General features: G+C 41.9%; 1 protein-coding gene across 2 annotated transcripts; it reads right to left on the bottom strand.

Annotated features, from left to right (window-relative positions):
* Nucleotides 1-322: 322 nt before the first annotated feature.
* Nucleotides 323-13,972, bottom strand: LOC143524594 (uncharacterized). 2 transcript variants are annotated; one of them, XM_077018279.1, is made up of 9 exons: nt 13,877-13,972; nt 13,604-13,671; nt 12,030-12,374; nt 11,018-11,251; nt 10,569-10,910; nt 8,157-8,366; nt 972-1,062; nt 814-871; nt 323-679 (listed from the first exon to the last, which is right to left on the bottom strand). In XM_077018279.1, exons 2-9 carry the CDS (start codon nt 13,653-13,655, stop codon nt 440-442), a joined length of 1,572 nt encoding a protein of 523 aa, XP_076874394.1. In that variant the 5' UTR covers nt 13,656-13,671; nt 13,877-13,972; the 3' UTR covers nt 323-439. The 2 variants fall into 2 exon arrangements, 1 of the variants encoding a protein (XP_076874394.1); XR_013133497.1 differs by lacking the exons at nt 323-679; nt 814-871; nt 972-1,062; ... (2 more) ...; nt 11,018-11,251; nt 12,030-12,374 and adding an exon at nt 12,527-12,748 and having other exon boundaries at nt 13,877-13,935.
* Nucleotides 13,973-16,555: the final 2,583 nt, after the last annotated feature.

Here is a 16,555-nt window from a genome sequence, read left to right as displayed (position 1 = left end):
AGGCCTGTGGAACATGAGGAGATGAATCAGTCTCTAACCTGTAAAATGGCTTAATGCTTTATATTTTCAATCAGTCAAATGTAGTGATCTACACCAGGGGTGCCCATTACGTCGATCGCAATCTACCGGTCGATCGCGAAGAAAGTGTGGGTAGATCGCATGACATTAAAAAGTAGTGGATGAATAACTATCGTCCATCTGCACTAACGGTTGTATTTTGATTGACATACATGGTAGCCAATCTGACGTCTAGACCCACCCCCGGTCAACGATCAACACAGAATGCCGCCAACCCCCAAAGCCCCCCATCACGCTGCTAAAAAATTTATAGGTAGATCATTTTGACTTGGTCATCTTATAAGTAGCTTGCAAGCTGAAAACTTGTGGGCACCCCTGATCTACACAAAGCATAAAAAATCTGTGCAGTGGAATGAATGACTCACTGGGTGGCAGCAATGTGTCTGCGAATGTTTACAGCAGCATACTCAACACTGCTTTCTTGTAAAGTGTGAAGAGGAAGTCTGGTGGTGGTACGTAGAGATGCTTCTTGTGTGTGGGACCTTGGAAAATAAACAGTGGAGTATTGAACATTGCACGGATCATCTAAAGTTGCTTCCTTTGTTGTGTCAGAGGTCGTGGTCAGGGCTGAGACGTCATCATATACAGGACCGGAAAAACACTGAGTGGGGAGGACAGAATGAGAAAGAGGCAGAGAGAGATAGAGAGAGAATGAGAGAGAGAGAGGACATCAGGATGAGAATTGCATTGATGATCTCACGTGATCTCCCAGTCCCCCGTTTCAAACAGGCCTACCTGTTCTTCAGTCTCCACAGAGCTCCTATGCTCCTTAAATGAGCTGCAGTTTCTCTTCCTGAGACAGAAACAACTAAAAGACTTTAAACTGGGTAAAATCAGCCAAAAAATTGACAACCAATTTCTGAGCAATGCTAATATGTTCACATTTGACCCACCATAAACACAGCGCTCCTGTGATCAGTGGTATAGCCAGACAGATTGCCATGCCCACTGTTATGTGCTTTAACTCTGTTCTCTCCACTGGGTCTATAGAGATAGATAGGAGCCATAAAACAAGGCAAAATATAACAAACTATATAACACTACAAATGAAATCATACCAGCTCATACAGTATATAAACACAAAAAATATATAATTTGTTGAAAAAAAATTAATAAAATGTAACATTTTAATTATACTTGGGGCTGCAATCTGCCAGAGTAGTCAGAGTTTCACAAGGCCCAAAGTCCGAAGTGGAGAGAGAGGGGTGTGAAAAAGGATGCAAAAGAAAAACCAAAGAGCTGAGTTGGGAGTTTGACTGGAGGAGTGGAGGAACCAGAGCTCACCGCTCTGCCCACTACACAACAGGGACAGTGAGAGACACGTAGAACACCTTCAGGAGAAGTGAAGGGAGTGTGTGGATAAGACGAAAGGGGAGTAAAAGATCACACACAACCAGCGACATGTATCACATGCAGAGGTGGGTAGGAACGCGTTACATTTACTCCGTTACATTTACTCCGTTACATTTACTCAAGTAGCTTTTTAGACAAAAATGTATTTGTGAGAGTAGTTTTAATATGAAAGACTTCTACTTTTACTTGAGTAAATATGTAGTGAGACTTTTACTCAGTTACAATGGGATTTGTGCCACACGCTACCGTTACTTTAGTTTTGTAAATAATTTGTCTTTTCAGTGAGAAGACTGACCAATGTCTCATCATCTGAGCATGTCTGACCAATGAAATGAAGCCGGTCAGTCATGTGATCGCATACGCAAACTTTCTCCACTGGTAGCAAGAATGTATTATGACCGAAAAACCTACCGAGCATCCCTGGCCTCAAATACAGTCTCTATTACAACTGGAGGCATAATTTTAATTATGGAGGCATAATTTTAATTACTGGAGGCATAATTTAAATATAACACAGTGCAATACTAAAAATCTGTTCAAACTGAGTGTACACACTAGCAATATATGATTAAGTTGAACCAACGTTTGCTACAAATTGATTCAGTTGGCATCAAGTTGTAGCTACATGTATTGATTCACAGTCTCCTCAGTTAGTGCCTTTGTGGCACACATTGAAGTTACCAGTGGGGAAGTGTCAGTGCCTTCAAGGCCTTCTCTGAAGGTAGATTGATCTTGAAAAAGATGTTTATGTAAAATGTTATTAACGCTTCACCAATAATTTGTATTTTTCTTCTAAATCGGCTTTCAAATCCACTTTTCGTACTTGTGATGGAAAAAAATATCAGTGCTGAAATAAAAAATCAACCAATTAGAATATTTCATTTTAAATATGGATTGGCAGTGTAATCAACAATCATATTTCGAATTAGAATGGCGGGGGCGTGCTCCAATGGTTTCGCTGGTATTCTCGCTGGTCCTCGTGCGTCGGTTCTGCGTGGTTGGTGCCTTGTGAGTTTTTAGCTCATGTGCTAGCAAGTTAGCAGCTCCTAGCAGAGCTACTGTGAGGTTTTACAAGTGGAAAGGATGGAATCGCAGGATTGCAAAATGCTAGGTATGTTTATAGCTCCGAGCGGCCGGCGCTGACCTCGCTTCCTGCGCCGTACTAGCGGCAGCAAATTGCAGCAGCTCCGTCTAGGAAGACGTTATCTCTAACCTATATTAGGTTTTTACTTACTTTTTTAGTTATATTTGCTTATTATAAGCCTTTTGCTTCTTAGTTTTCACTTTTTCGCTACTTCTCAAGTTGTTTTTGCAGTACTATTTCTGCCGTTTGTAAGTACTTCGTGTGACCCCACAGTACCGTATTCCACCGCTATTCAATAGCCAACTCAAAGAATTAACTAAACAAGGCACCCAGAAACATTAAGAGGCTGGTACATTAACAGTTTTATTATGGACAAGAAATTTGACAGATACACACATCAAAGCGATATCGGACCCACGTCTAAAATCACCTCCCCCTAGCACAACCTGGGCCCCGATAGATTATAGAGGCCGCCTAGTAGAATAACCACGCAGAAACGGACCAACAATGCCCGCCTGGGTTCCACCTCCCGGTAAGAAATTACCCACTATCGTTCCATTAATTCAGTAAGCAAACAATAAAATGAGAAAAACTTACATAAATATACTTCCAGTCACCCACACTAATCAAATCAAAATAAACCAAACGTGACACTGCAACCGTCCATCCGGGGGGGGGGACAGAAACCCAGCGTAAAGGGGCTAAATATCCTCTACCTTTCAGCGTGCTATTCCCAATCGTCGTTCCCAAATAAACAGGGCACCAGAATAACCAGGGGAGGGTATTAAAAACCACCCTCCAAAGCCTCCAAATAACACTAAGACGTCCCGTTATTAACTATTTAAAATATAATGCAGAGATACCCAAAAAAAAGGGGAAGAAAAAAAACAGTGGCTATTGTTGCTGGCTGTACAGACCTAACAAAACACAAGGAATGGTTATCCACATATTAGTATGAAAGCTGACCCACTGAGGCCAAAATGCCTCTAACTATGCATACCGGTTAACTGTAGCAGATGGAATGGACCGCACAACTTCGCTTTGTAGTACTTCCAGATATTCCCCGGGACTCTATAAAGCATACAAACAATTAACTACCTGTGCGTGTAGCCACATACCATACCATAGCTGCCGGCATTTACAGAGTGTCTAAACAAAACTAGCCATACCTGTATAAATGTGGGCTTCTCACACACCCGCGGCGCCAGCAAGCTCAGTCCCGTTCCTAGGGTCTTCCCCAAAGGTTTAAAATGCCAAATAACTTCACCCGATCTTCCCGACGCTCAGATTTGCCTCCACGAGATCAAACGATACTTCGTCCCCCCTACGCGAGACTATATAGCGGGTGAAAGCGAAATCAATAAAAATGCCAGTGTCAAAATAAAAGCACCCTCCTGCCGGTACAGAGCCCCCGTCGCACAAGGAGGCTATAAGAGTCGCTACAGGTAAGCGACCATTTTTAACCCAACGGTCTTACCTTTTGCCCCAGACTTCTACCTGTCACATTCGAAACCCAGTATGGAGAACAATAGAGTGAGTGAAACTTCCTTTGTCTACTCACGCAAGCAGCTACTGGAGCTACGGAAATCTGCCCCACACTCCGTTAGCTCTTTCCTTCCCAAAGAACTGCGGAGACCATTCAGGGGATGCAGAGCTGGGGCTAAAACAAAGGCGAAGAGAAGACGCTGCAAGCCGTTTATCCCATCCATCGTAATGGGGAACGTGAGGTCTCTCCGAAATAAAGCGGACGAGTTGAACGCATTGATTGCGACGCAGAGGGAGTTTCGAGAGTGCAGTGTACTGTGTTTTACTGAGACTTGGCTCTGCGGAAATGTTCCGGACTCCGGCGTTTCCATACCAGGCTTCCAGATCGTGAGGGCGGACAGAGACCCGAAACGGAGCGGCAAGAAGAAAGGTGGAGGGGTTGCACTGTACGTGAATAACAGGTGGTGTAACCCGGGACATATTACTGTGAAAGAGAGTCACTGCTGCCCGAACATTGAGCTGCTAGCTGTCGGTTTACGTCCATACTATTTGCCCAGGGAATTCACGGTCGCCATTATGCTTGTTGTTTACATTCCGCCGGCTGCGTGCGTGGAGGTAGCGTGTGACGTCATAGTCGCGGCTGTCGCGAGACAACAAACAAAACATCCAAACTCTTTCATGGCCATCTCAGGTGACTTTAACCATGTTTCACTATCCACAATCCTACCAAAATTCCACCAATCTGTCAGAAGTGCAACAAGGGAGAACAAAGTGCTAGATCTGCTGTATGTAAATGTGAAGGACGCCTACACCTCATCTGCTCTTCCTCCACTCGGAAGATCGGATCACAACCTGGTACTACTGACTCCCATATACCGGCCCGTGGTGTTAAGGCAACCGGTGATAAAAAAGACAATCAGGAGGTGGTCACCAGAGGCGGAAGAGGCATTACAGGTCTGCTTTGAAACCACAGACTGGGGGGTTTTGTGTGACCCAGTTGGTGAGGACATTAACGGGATGACAGACTGCGTCACAGATTACATAAACTTTTGCACAGACGCAGCCGTTCCTGTCAGGCGGGTACGTTGTTTTCCCAACAACAAACCCTGGATCACCAAAGACCTGAGGGAACTGTTAAAAAAGAAAAAGCAGGCTTTTAGACAGAAGGACAGAGAGATGCAGAAGGAAGTTCAGAAGGAGCTAAAGGTAAAGTTGAGGGAGAACAAGGAGACCTACAGAAAGAAACTGGAGGGAAGACTTCAGCAGAACAATGCTAAGGATGTTTGGACTGGTATGAAAAAGATAACGGGATTCAAGTCAAGGTCACAGGCTGCCGGGGGTAGTCTAGACACAGCCAATGAGATGAACCACTTTTTCAACAGGTTCAGCACAACAACACCCTCTTCGGTCAGCAGCGGCACCTCCTCCACTTCCTCCACACCTACACCCACATCCCTACTGTGTCCTAGTTCACACTCCTCATTGAACCCCATCACCCAACAGACAGCTGCAAGCAACAGTAGCACCTCCCCCACCCTCTCCACACACACACAAACATTCTGTACACACCACACCACCCCACAGCCAGCATCTGACGACCCCCACCCACATCTGGAGGTGACAACGACCCAGGTGAAGAGACAGCTGATGAAGCTAAAAATGAACAAAGCTGCTGGGCCAGACAAAATCAGCCCAAGAGTGTTAAAGGTCTGTGCTAAGCAGTTATGTGGAATTCTTCAACAGCTCTTTAATCTGAGTCTCAAACTAGAGCGGGTGCCTGTGTTGTGGAAAACATCATGTCTGGTCCCTGTCCCAAAGAAGTCATCTGCATCCTCTCTCAATGACTATAGACCAGTGGCCCTAACCTCACACATAATGAAGGTGCTGGAAAGGCTGGTCCTCTCACACCTGAGACCCCAGGTTAGCTCTTTCTTGGACCCCCTGCAGTTTGCATACCATCCAAAGATGAGTGTGGATGACGCAATAATCCACCTACTGCAGAGGGTGCACTCTCACCTGGACCTAAACAACACCTCAGTGAGAATCACCTTTTTTGACTTTTCATGTGCATTCAATACTATACAGCCCCTCTTGCTCGGGGAGAAGATGGATAAAATGCACGTGGACAAGCCCATGATTACGTGGGTATTGGACTACCTGTCTGAAAGATCCCAGCATGTGAGGTTAGGAACCTACCAGTCCGATAGCCTGGTATGTAGCACGGGAGCACCGCAAGGAACTGTGCTCTCCCCCTTTCTATTTACACTATACACCACAGACTTCCAGTACAGGTCAGACCTCTGCCACCTACAGAAGTACTCGGACGACACTGTAGTAGTCGGGTGCATCATGGACGGACAGGACGGAGAGTACAGGGATGTTGTTAACAGCTTTGTAGAGTGGACTGCAAAGAACCATCTACTCCTCAATGTAGATAAGACCAAGGAGATGGTGGTGGATTTCAGCAAAAGGGGGTCACAAATCAGTCCCATCAACATCATGGGTCGGAATGTCGAGTGGGTGGATACCTACAAATACCTGGGTGTCCTGCTCGACAATAAACTGGACTGGAAGGCTAACACAGAGGCCGTGTATAAGAAAGGGATGACCAGGCTATACTTTCTCAGAAGGCTCAGATCATTCAATGTGTGTAACAAGATGCTGGAAATCTTTTATCAGTCTGTTGTTGCGAGTGCACTTTTCTATGCAGCAGTTTGTTGGGGAGGCAGCATCAGGAAAGCGGAGGAGAAAAGACTAAACAGGCTGATCAAGAAGGCGGGTTCTGTTCTTGGCTACCAATTGGATGGTTTCGAGGTGGTGGTTAACAACCGGTCACAGAGCAAGCTCACAGATATACTGGACAATAATACACACCCCCTCCATGGGCTGCTGGTCGGACAGCAGAGCACCTTCAGCAACAGACTCCGACAGCTCAGGTGTAGAAAGGAGAGGTACAGGAGATCGTTTGTACCAACAGCGATCACACTGCATAACACACACAGTGCCAGGACACCAACAGACACCAATAACTCTCTGAATAACTGAGCACAAGCTGGACACTTTAAACTTGGACACTTTACACTTTTGACACTTTTGAAGGACTGAGCATGGGTTGGACACTTTAAACACTTAAACTTGGAAATTTTCTAATTTATGATACGGTTATTATTTTATTACTTTACTTTATTTTATTTTGTATTTTATTATTATTATCATTCTCTTTAATCTTAAGTTTGTATAGTGTATTTTGTTTTTGATTGTTTTTGATTGTACTGGAGTTGCTGCAATATGTGAATTTCCCACCGGGATTAAATAAACATCCATCCATCCATCCATCCATCCATCCATCCATCCATCCATCCATCCATCCACCCATCCATCCATCCATCCATCCATCCATCCATCCATCCATCCATCCATCCATCCATCCATCCATCTATCTATCTATCTATCTATCTATCTATCTATAATAAATAAGTGTTCAGCTATTAATAATTTGCTGACATTTGGGAACGAATTGTGATGTTTGGACTTCTAACTGACTGGCATTTGGTGGTTAAATGATGCAGAAGTTGTGTAGGTAATTCGTTGCACATAGTAGACGCAATGATGACAACAGTGTTATGGACGTGTTTTAATACTATGGTCATGTTTTCATTTGACTCTGTCTAGTGAAGGACCATGGCCAGTAAGTATGGTTCGCCACTGGAAGTTACACTGGCCTAATAATTAAGAACAAACAAAAAAACATTATTTATAATAAATAATATTTTATATATTATATTTATTTATAATAAATTATTTTCGTTATCATTCAAAGTCATTGTTTTCTAAATTACATCATGTTTTCTACTACTCACTACTTGAGTAGCTTATAATCAAAGTACTTTTTTACTTTTACTCAAGTAAATTTTTGGATGCATACTTTTACTTTTACTTGAGTAAAATTTGGTTCAAGTAACAGTACTTTTACTTGAGTAAAATTATTGAATACTCTACCCACCTCTGATCACATGCAGTAGATTTGTTATGTGGTTTTGGAAAAAACTAATATTTTCTTATTGTTCTACAGAAATTAAAAATGTGTAACATACATTTGAAGGTTAATGAACACGTATACACTTTTTCAGCGTGCAGGCCTCAAGAGAACTGTTACCTCCTAAAGCACATGAATACTGGAGTCCATCCCCACTGTCTGCTGACTCCAGGTAGAGTTTGTTGTGTTTGATGGGGTTGTGGGTTACAGGCTGTTCGTTCTTGTACCAGATGTAGGTGGGGTTGTAGGACAGAGTGCAGGTGGAGCTGCAGCCCAGTGTTACTGTCTGTCCCTCTGATACTGGAGTGGAGCTCACTCTCACCTGCAGATCTGTATAATAACAACAAAAACAACATCGTCACACGTTTTCACACAAGCTCTCTTCGCTCACAGGTTTGTTGCTCTTTGTCCTAAATTGTTTTTGTTTGCTACCATCTTAGTCGTCTCTCTCCCCCTTTTTGTGTTAGTGCTTTGCTCAGAAGTCCCCCCCCCTTTGGTATTGTTTCACATTGTATGTTTTTGTTAATATTAACTATTGATTCTGTATTGTGTCTTAGGTCTGGTAACTGTGTACCGTATTTTCTGGACTATAGAGCGCACCTCAATATAAGCCGCACCTACCAAGTAAAAAAAAAAAAGGAAAATGTTGTATAAGCCGCACTGGGCTATAAGCCGCATATATCTACTGAACTGAATACAGTGAGTCCCCGCTTAAGGACGGGTCTGGTTAACGATGGACCGGAGTTACGACCATCTTTTTAAAATTTTGCACCGTGCAGTGGCAGCACAGTGGAGTGTTGCTGTAAGCTGAGGCAGCGCAGACTCCACCGCAGCCCATCTCAGCAATGCGATCGCTCTTTCTCACGCTGTACACACGCACAAGAACATTGTTCGTTTTTTCTATACAGTATTTACGATCAAAGCGTATCTAAATCTAGGGTCACGCTTAATGACAAAAACTGCTTTATGACGGACTTTTCAGTCTCTAACCCCATCGTTAAGCGGGGACTCACCGTACATTTAACTGAACTGATCAGTTTCTGAACTGTGCCTGTAGCATTTCATGTGCGACAGTTTTGGCTTTCAGACGGTGTCGAATTCTGACTCCCCTCGTTTATCCGCGCATTACGACGCTACCGATTATATTGTGGATCATGTTTCTATGCATAAATAAGAACTAGACTTTCATTATCCATCACAGCAAATGGCATGGCATTATCTATACCCAAAGCCACACTGGCTCAAGAGCATTAATTATTTTAAATAAAATACATACTGGCTATACCGAAGTTCACCTCTGACCATGACTTTGCAGTATTACAGCAGTATTATGTCTAAATATCTAGTTAGGACAAAACTAGAGTGCTCAATGAACTAAATTGTAGTCACTGTAACTTCTGAATATAATCTGTAGCGTATTTATGCGTGTGCAAACGAGGGGACTCGGAATTTGGCACAACACATGTTGGTTTGAAAACATTTCTCCGTTGTGCCTGCTGCTTGCGTGTGCTAAATGAAATTGAGCACTTTCTTCTTTGATTTACAACTTTAACCTACCACCTGATTCACTTTCTGCTCCGCCCCCTGACGGGTGAAGAAAAATTTACAGAAAAGCCACACCTCAATATAAGCCGCATGGTTCAAATCGTGGGGAAAAAAGTAGCGGCTTATAGTCCGGAAAATATGGTATATACAATTGGTGTTAGGTATTTATCAGTCTGCTGTCTACTTGGTTAGAGGGCAGGTTAGACATGCGCTCACTTGTATAATGCATCACGTAGTTTGACTTCTTTTTAGTAACACCAGATAAGTGGGTGGGAGGCACCCTTGAAATTAAATTCACTAGGCTACATTAAACACCTTGTGCATAGCACAAATCTGTGGTGTGGTAGTTTCTAACTTGTGATCAGGGACCACTTGTTTACATGCTCACATTGTGCCTAGTGGGTGTCACGTAGGGCTACGCCCCCCTCTCTTAGCTGAACTCTGGTTCCTTGTTCCTCGTGTCTGTGTTGTTCCTTGCTAGTTTATCCCGCCCTGCTTGTCTGTTGCCATGGTTTCCCCTCGTCTGCCATGCCCGTGTTGTCATTGTCTTCACCTGTGTCTTGTAGTTCCGTGTACTTATAGTCCCTGTGTTTCCCTAGACCTTTGTCGGTTATTCGTTCTATTGTGGATTCATGTGCCTTGTGACATCTGCTCCCGGTATTTCTTGTCTCTGTTGTTTTATTCTCTGTTCTGTGTTGCCCTGCCTTGTTTTGTTATCGTTCTGTTTCATTATGCTTTTGTATCTGTCAAACCTGGATGGCTCGCCTGTTATGACCCCTGCCTGTTGCGACTACGGTTATGGAATTCCCCTTATTAAATCTCGCTTTGCTCAGCGTTGGTGTCCGCCTCATCGCTCCGCAGCACGTGCTGCGTTAGTGGGCTTGTAACAAAAATGTATTGTTATTCATATTTTTATTATTTTAAACTGATAAGCATAGCAGTAAATGTATCTCAAAAAGAAAAATCTAAACTGCTATGTGCAGGTACCTGTAACAATCAGAATGACTCCTGGTTTACCACTGAATTTCTCTCCCCCTTTAGTGCTGAATCTAAAGCGATATTCTCCAGAATCACTCTTCCTCAGATCTCTGATTCTCAGAGTGCAGCTTCTCTCTTTATCTCCAACAAACTCCACTCGACCAGCAAACTGTTCTTCCAGACTCAGGTCCTGTGGATCCTCTTTAGGACGAACATAAAACCAGAATGTGTGATTAACTTTCTCATCACTGGGATGTGAGTAAGTGCAGGGAAACTCCACTGATGATCCCTCCACAACACACACTCTTCTGTCTGTGTAGCTCACACTCCAACAGACCTCCCTAGACACACCTGTGAAAGCCAAGGTGTGTTACTGTTAGATGTGTACTGAATCCTACAGAAATAATTATACACACTGAAATTATTGAAGAATTTCAGGATGTGGTGAAATCACACACATGCTACAGTTGAGCGGATGTCGTCATGATCAGCAACAGAGCAGGAGTATCTGCCTCCATTAGCACCAGAGAGGACAAGAGGATCATTTGTATAGTATGATGTTTTGTGATATTGTTCATTTTTGTACCAGTAGATATATGTGTTAGAGGCCAGTTTGCAGGATGGGCTGCAGGTGAGAGATACTCTCTCTCCATTCCACTTCAGGAGGTCAGGGGCCATCTTCACCTGCAGGGCTGAAAGAAGATGCAGGTGACGGCCTGGTGGCTGGTATCTGGAACAGCGGACATGCATCTCAAAGCCTTCTGCACCTTTGTGATGTTTAATGGACACTTTTTATGCACTGGCCAGTTTACTGAAACACTGTGCTATACAGACATTTGAAAGGGGTAGAGGGTGACTGACAAGCTGTGTAGGTCTACAATGTGCGAAATAGTCCTGTACAATATTCCTATACAATAGCCCTATACAATACCCCTGTACAATAGGTGATCTTCAAAGGAGGACAGTTAGACGGTGGGTGTGTCTGTGAATGTGTCTTGGAAGTGTATGTCATGTTCAGTAACACACTTGAGGAGAAGTGTCTGTGTTTCCACGTAACAGAATGTTTTCCTTTTCTATCCGTTAAGAACCAAAACAGGTTTCCCTAATTCAGTTCAGAATGTATGAAGGACTTGGCAGACCAGAATTAATTTTCAAGTCCAAAAACAGCACCTTTCATTACATTACCAATCAACAGGTGAACAAACACACGAAAGAGGAAACCCATTCTTAACAATAAGAGCTGATTATGGTACTGTCAGTATAATGTCAGTGTTTGACAGGATAAACGGGGGCCTACAGTAGAGCTGTCAAGGAGTCTGAGTGCTCTGGCTGTGAATTTACTAGCACAGCTGCAGCAGACCTGCTGTTCTTACTTAAGAATTAGTTTTGGTGGTGTGATGTTACAACAAATATATTTGATCCATAAATGCTAAAATATGTGAAATAGACTGCAGTTAGCTTCTCTGTTACCTGAAACTGTTAGCCTGACTGCTGTTGAGCTGTGATATTTCTCTCCTGTTCCTGCAAAGAGCATGAGGTGATATTCTCCTGAGTCTCTCTCTCTCAAGTCTATTATTGTAAGAGTTGAGCTGGTACTTGTGGTCTCAGTGTAGCTCACACGCCCTGCGTAGTCTGAGTCTAACACTACATCCTCTGGATGGTCCTCATTCCTCCATTTATCTTTCTGTTTGGGGCTGAACCAGAAGAACTTTGTGACGTCCCATGGGTAATAGCACTTCACTGACTGCTGTGAACCCTGCAGTGCACAAACAGCCTGTGGATAACACGTCACAGTGACCATCTGACAATGAGACGCTGAAACAGGAAAAAGGAGGGATTGGGTAAGAGATTGCGTAAGTATGTTTCTGACTTTTAATTTGATAAAATATGAATCTTTCCCAGAGGAAATTTAGTTTATTTTTCAAAATAGACAAAACACTTTATGAACAATTAAACTGGCACTATGATAACATTTGTTTAAGTAAACACTCATATTTGTATTTATTTTTGACATTTCAACTCTATTTTACCAGGAAATATCCCATTGAGTTTGAAAATCTCTTTTTCAAGGAAGACATTTACATTGACATCATTTTACACATGTGACCGGTGTGTTTCTGCGTTGTGTAAAAATTATCCGCCACATGCAATCTTTGTAGGCGATCTTCTTTTTATTCGATCAGCCACTCCTGTTAATACACAACAAGTGCATAGAACAATGCTGACAAACTCACTCCAGCACTCTCTCCCACGATATTAAAATGAAAAGGGGGGAGTTAAGATGGGTGGTCGCTATTTATACTTGGGGGGAAACACCACAAAAGAAGAAAACAGAAAGGGGAGGAGTCTGGATCCCACATATTCACAACTAGATAAACAGATAAACAAATACAGTACATTTTGTGTAATTATACAAGTGACAGATCAACCTGGTTACACACATAAGACAAAATTATTCAAACACCTTATGAAAAACAAGTGCATGTCATGGAATCGGCCTCAAAAACTCGCAGATTGGATTTTAAAATGTTCAAAGAGATTAGCTCAGTTAATTTCCAGTCTTTCTGTAACAAATTCCATGTATGATGTGCAGAGTAGACAAAAGTCTTTTTACCCAAGTCCATTTGGGCAAAAAGGACACAGAGCAACAGATAATAGACAGAATAGGAATGAACATTTCTCAGAGTAAATAGTGGAGAGATACGCAGGCAAAATTCCCAATATTGCCTTATAAATAGAAGTATACCAATGACACGCCCTTTGAATCGCCAATGCAGACCAACCAGTTCGAGAATATAATTCAAAATGATGAATGGACATCTTACAATTAGTAATAAACCTTAAAGCAGCATGATAAACAACATCAATATATGGACATTTAGGCTTTATCTGTACTTTTTTATGACTGTTTTCATCATTAAAGATATGCTCTTTGACACGTAAAGCTAATCTAATCTTTGATTAAATCTGATATGGGTTTATAACTTGTGAAAATCAAAAATCAAAATCATAGAATCCAGTGCATTAAGACATAAAAATCAAACCTGCGTTATGCAACAGGATGATCAGAAACAGGATTCTGGATCCACAGTCCATGACTTCATCAGTAAAACTATAAATCAACATTTTCCAAAGTTAGATAAGATCAGTACCAAGATCAGTACCAAGCCTTGAATAAATATAGTAGTTTAGAAAACATCAGATAACATATATGTTTATCTTTCTGTGCTGATTATTTTGGTTGCTACATTCTGATGGTATATGTCATAGTTTTGATAGCACAGGTCATCACTAGAGTCTTTTGGTTATATACTTACATTTTGTGGTGTAAACCTCATATCTGATGTGTGGAGTGCAGTGAGCAGTGCAGTCTGTGTGTATCAGATTATTGGAGTCTGACTGCACACAAGCAGAATTGGTTTACTTCCCCTTTTATGTCTGTTCAGTTCAAGGGAATCAACACCCCCCCCCCCCCCCAAGTCCATATCTTCTAACTCTCTCCTTCCCTTTCCATCAAATGTGTGTGAACTTTTTCATGTGCAGATCAGATTCATCTTTTACTTTTTCTGCACTTTTTTGCAATGTTTACATAGCCTGTAAGTCGTGACTTTAGAGTAAATGTTTCTGCTAAATGATCATAGATGAATCCTTAAATGAAGGCCTGTGCTTTGCTCTGTTACTGAGTATAATGGCCATGACCTCCGTCTGCTCTCCACCACCCATCCTACACTTGGACGTTGTTGTGATCTTGGTCACTAAAATGCCACAGGAGGCGACAATGAGCAAACAAAATGAGCTGAACACAAAAAAGCAACACAGCACAAATCAGAGTAAGTGAAGACAGAGCCTCTCATGGTAACAGAGTTTATGTTCAATTCATAATGACAGAGAAATTCCTTAGTTTTCATTAACTATGAAATTAATATTTCTCAAAAGATTACATAGTTGCTTAAAACACACATGGTATGAAACATTCTTTGGACCTTTGTGGCCATCATTTTAGTCTCTCAGTATTACATAAAAATACAGTGATGCTGAATTTGTATCTGCCCACATCTCCCCCTGGGTCAGTAACCCACCCAGTGTGTGCTGCCTGTACAATGCAGTTTTCTTATTCAGGGACATTTCACCGTGTAGCCTGTACCCTGCAGTACAGGAAATGTGTGTCAAATAGCAAAATAAGAAAGTCTGCTAAGTACATCTTCTTCCTGTTTCCTAGCTAGAGTTGCACCAAAGCATTGTGGATCTTGTTGTTTTTGTACTTCATCCTGTCACGTTGAGGACCCCGGCCCCTCCCTTTTGGCCGTGTCAAGTCAAGTCAAGTCAACATTTATTTATAAAGCACATTTAAAAGCCACAAGGACCAGCCAAAGTGCTGTACAATGCACTCATACATACATGAATAAGAATAAAAATAAGAATATCAAAAATACAAATACAAAACACACACAATTATTTGTATCGAAGTCTCAAATAAATATATTAAATACAAATTAAGATTATATAAAATTAACCTGAGCATTTCATTTCTGTTGGTTTACCTTACGAGCACTAAAACGCTTGAGAATACATATATGTTTTTAACTTGGACTTAAAAACATCTACTGAGGATGACGCAGAGGTGGGGACTCGAGTCACATGACTTGGACTCGAGTCAGACTCGAGTCATTAATATTAATACTTTTGACTTGACTTGAAAAAATATTCAGACTTAGACTTGACTTGGACTTTTACACCAATAACTTGGGACTTGAATTGGACTTGAACCTGTTACTTGCAAAGACTTGATTTTTTTTACCCCAAATCTAAATTTTAAAACGCATATTAATATTTATAAAGTGTGCCCCATTAATTTCATTTCCGTCCTTCTGACGCAGACCGACATTACACCAGATTCTGTGACCGTCGAGTTTTGTGACCACAGGGGGCGCTATTTCACAGTTTCTGTTCAGAGGCACAAACGCTTTACGAATGCTACGTAAACTACGCTGATGCACTTTCTATACTCGTTTTGTTGGTGTCCACGAGCCAAAATATGACAGATGTTTATATTTACATTTATCGTCTCTTAATTACATAAATGTACTTAAACAAGATTTACCATCCCCTCACCATTGCAGCCAACAAAGAAATCATGAATGGGATGTACAGGTGAGCCTTTTTAACTGGGGTCACCAATTCTAACGGCAGCCATCAGAATATGTGACCCCACTGAATCTCCAGGTAACAATAGTAGCCTACACCGTGACCCCACAATAACAGAAAACAATGAAAAATAACCCTAACCTTTTATTAGTCTATATTTAAACATTTTATCCAAATGTTTAGAATAACCATTCGTAATGACAGCATCTTGCTTATGATGAAGCTTTTTCGTGTAAAATGATGTAACGAAACATTCTTGTTTAAGTACATTTATGTAATTAAGAGAAGATAAAATGTAAATGATCTGTCATCTTTTGGCTGGCGGACACCAACAAAACGAGTAAAGAAATGCATCAGCGTAGCATTCGTAAAGCGTTGGTGCCTGTAAAAAAAAAAAAAAAAAGACTCGAAAGGACTTGAAATTCCAAGTTTCAGACTTGGGACTTGACTTGACGGCTGCTTGTCTTGACTCGAGACTTGACTTGAGTTGACTCTTTGCTTGAGACTTGACTCGGGACTTGAGGATAAAGACTTGGACTTACTTGAGACTTGCAAAACACTGACTTGGTCCCACCTCTGGGATGACGTCCTGATAGAGACAGGCAAATTATTCCACAGTTTGGGTGCCACAACAGAGAAGGCTCTGTCACTTTTCGTCTTAAGTCTAGAATATGGTACGACCAAGTGTAGTTGATTAATTGATCGTAGAGTTCTCTGTGGTGAGTACGGGCAGACCAGGTCAGAAATGTAGGTGGGAGAGATTCCATATAAAGCTTTAAAAACAACCAGAAGAATCTTAAATTCAATCCTGAACTTAACAGGAAGCCAATGTAAGGAGGCCAACACAGGAG

Source organism: Brachyhypopomus gauderio, chromosome 1 (genome assembly GCF_052324685.1).
Source record: "Brachyhypopomus gauderio isolate BG-103 chromosome 1, BGAUD_0.2, whole genome shotgun sequence".
In the NCBI taxonomy this organism is placed as follows: domain Eukaryota; kingdom Metazoa; phylum Chordata; class Actinopteri; order Gymnotiformes; family Hypopomidae; genus Brachyhypopomus; species Brachyhypopomus gauderio.
The sequence above is the reverse complement of the archived record's forward strand: the minus strand, read 5'-3'. Positions and strand labels throughout refer to the sequence as shown.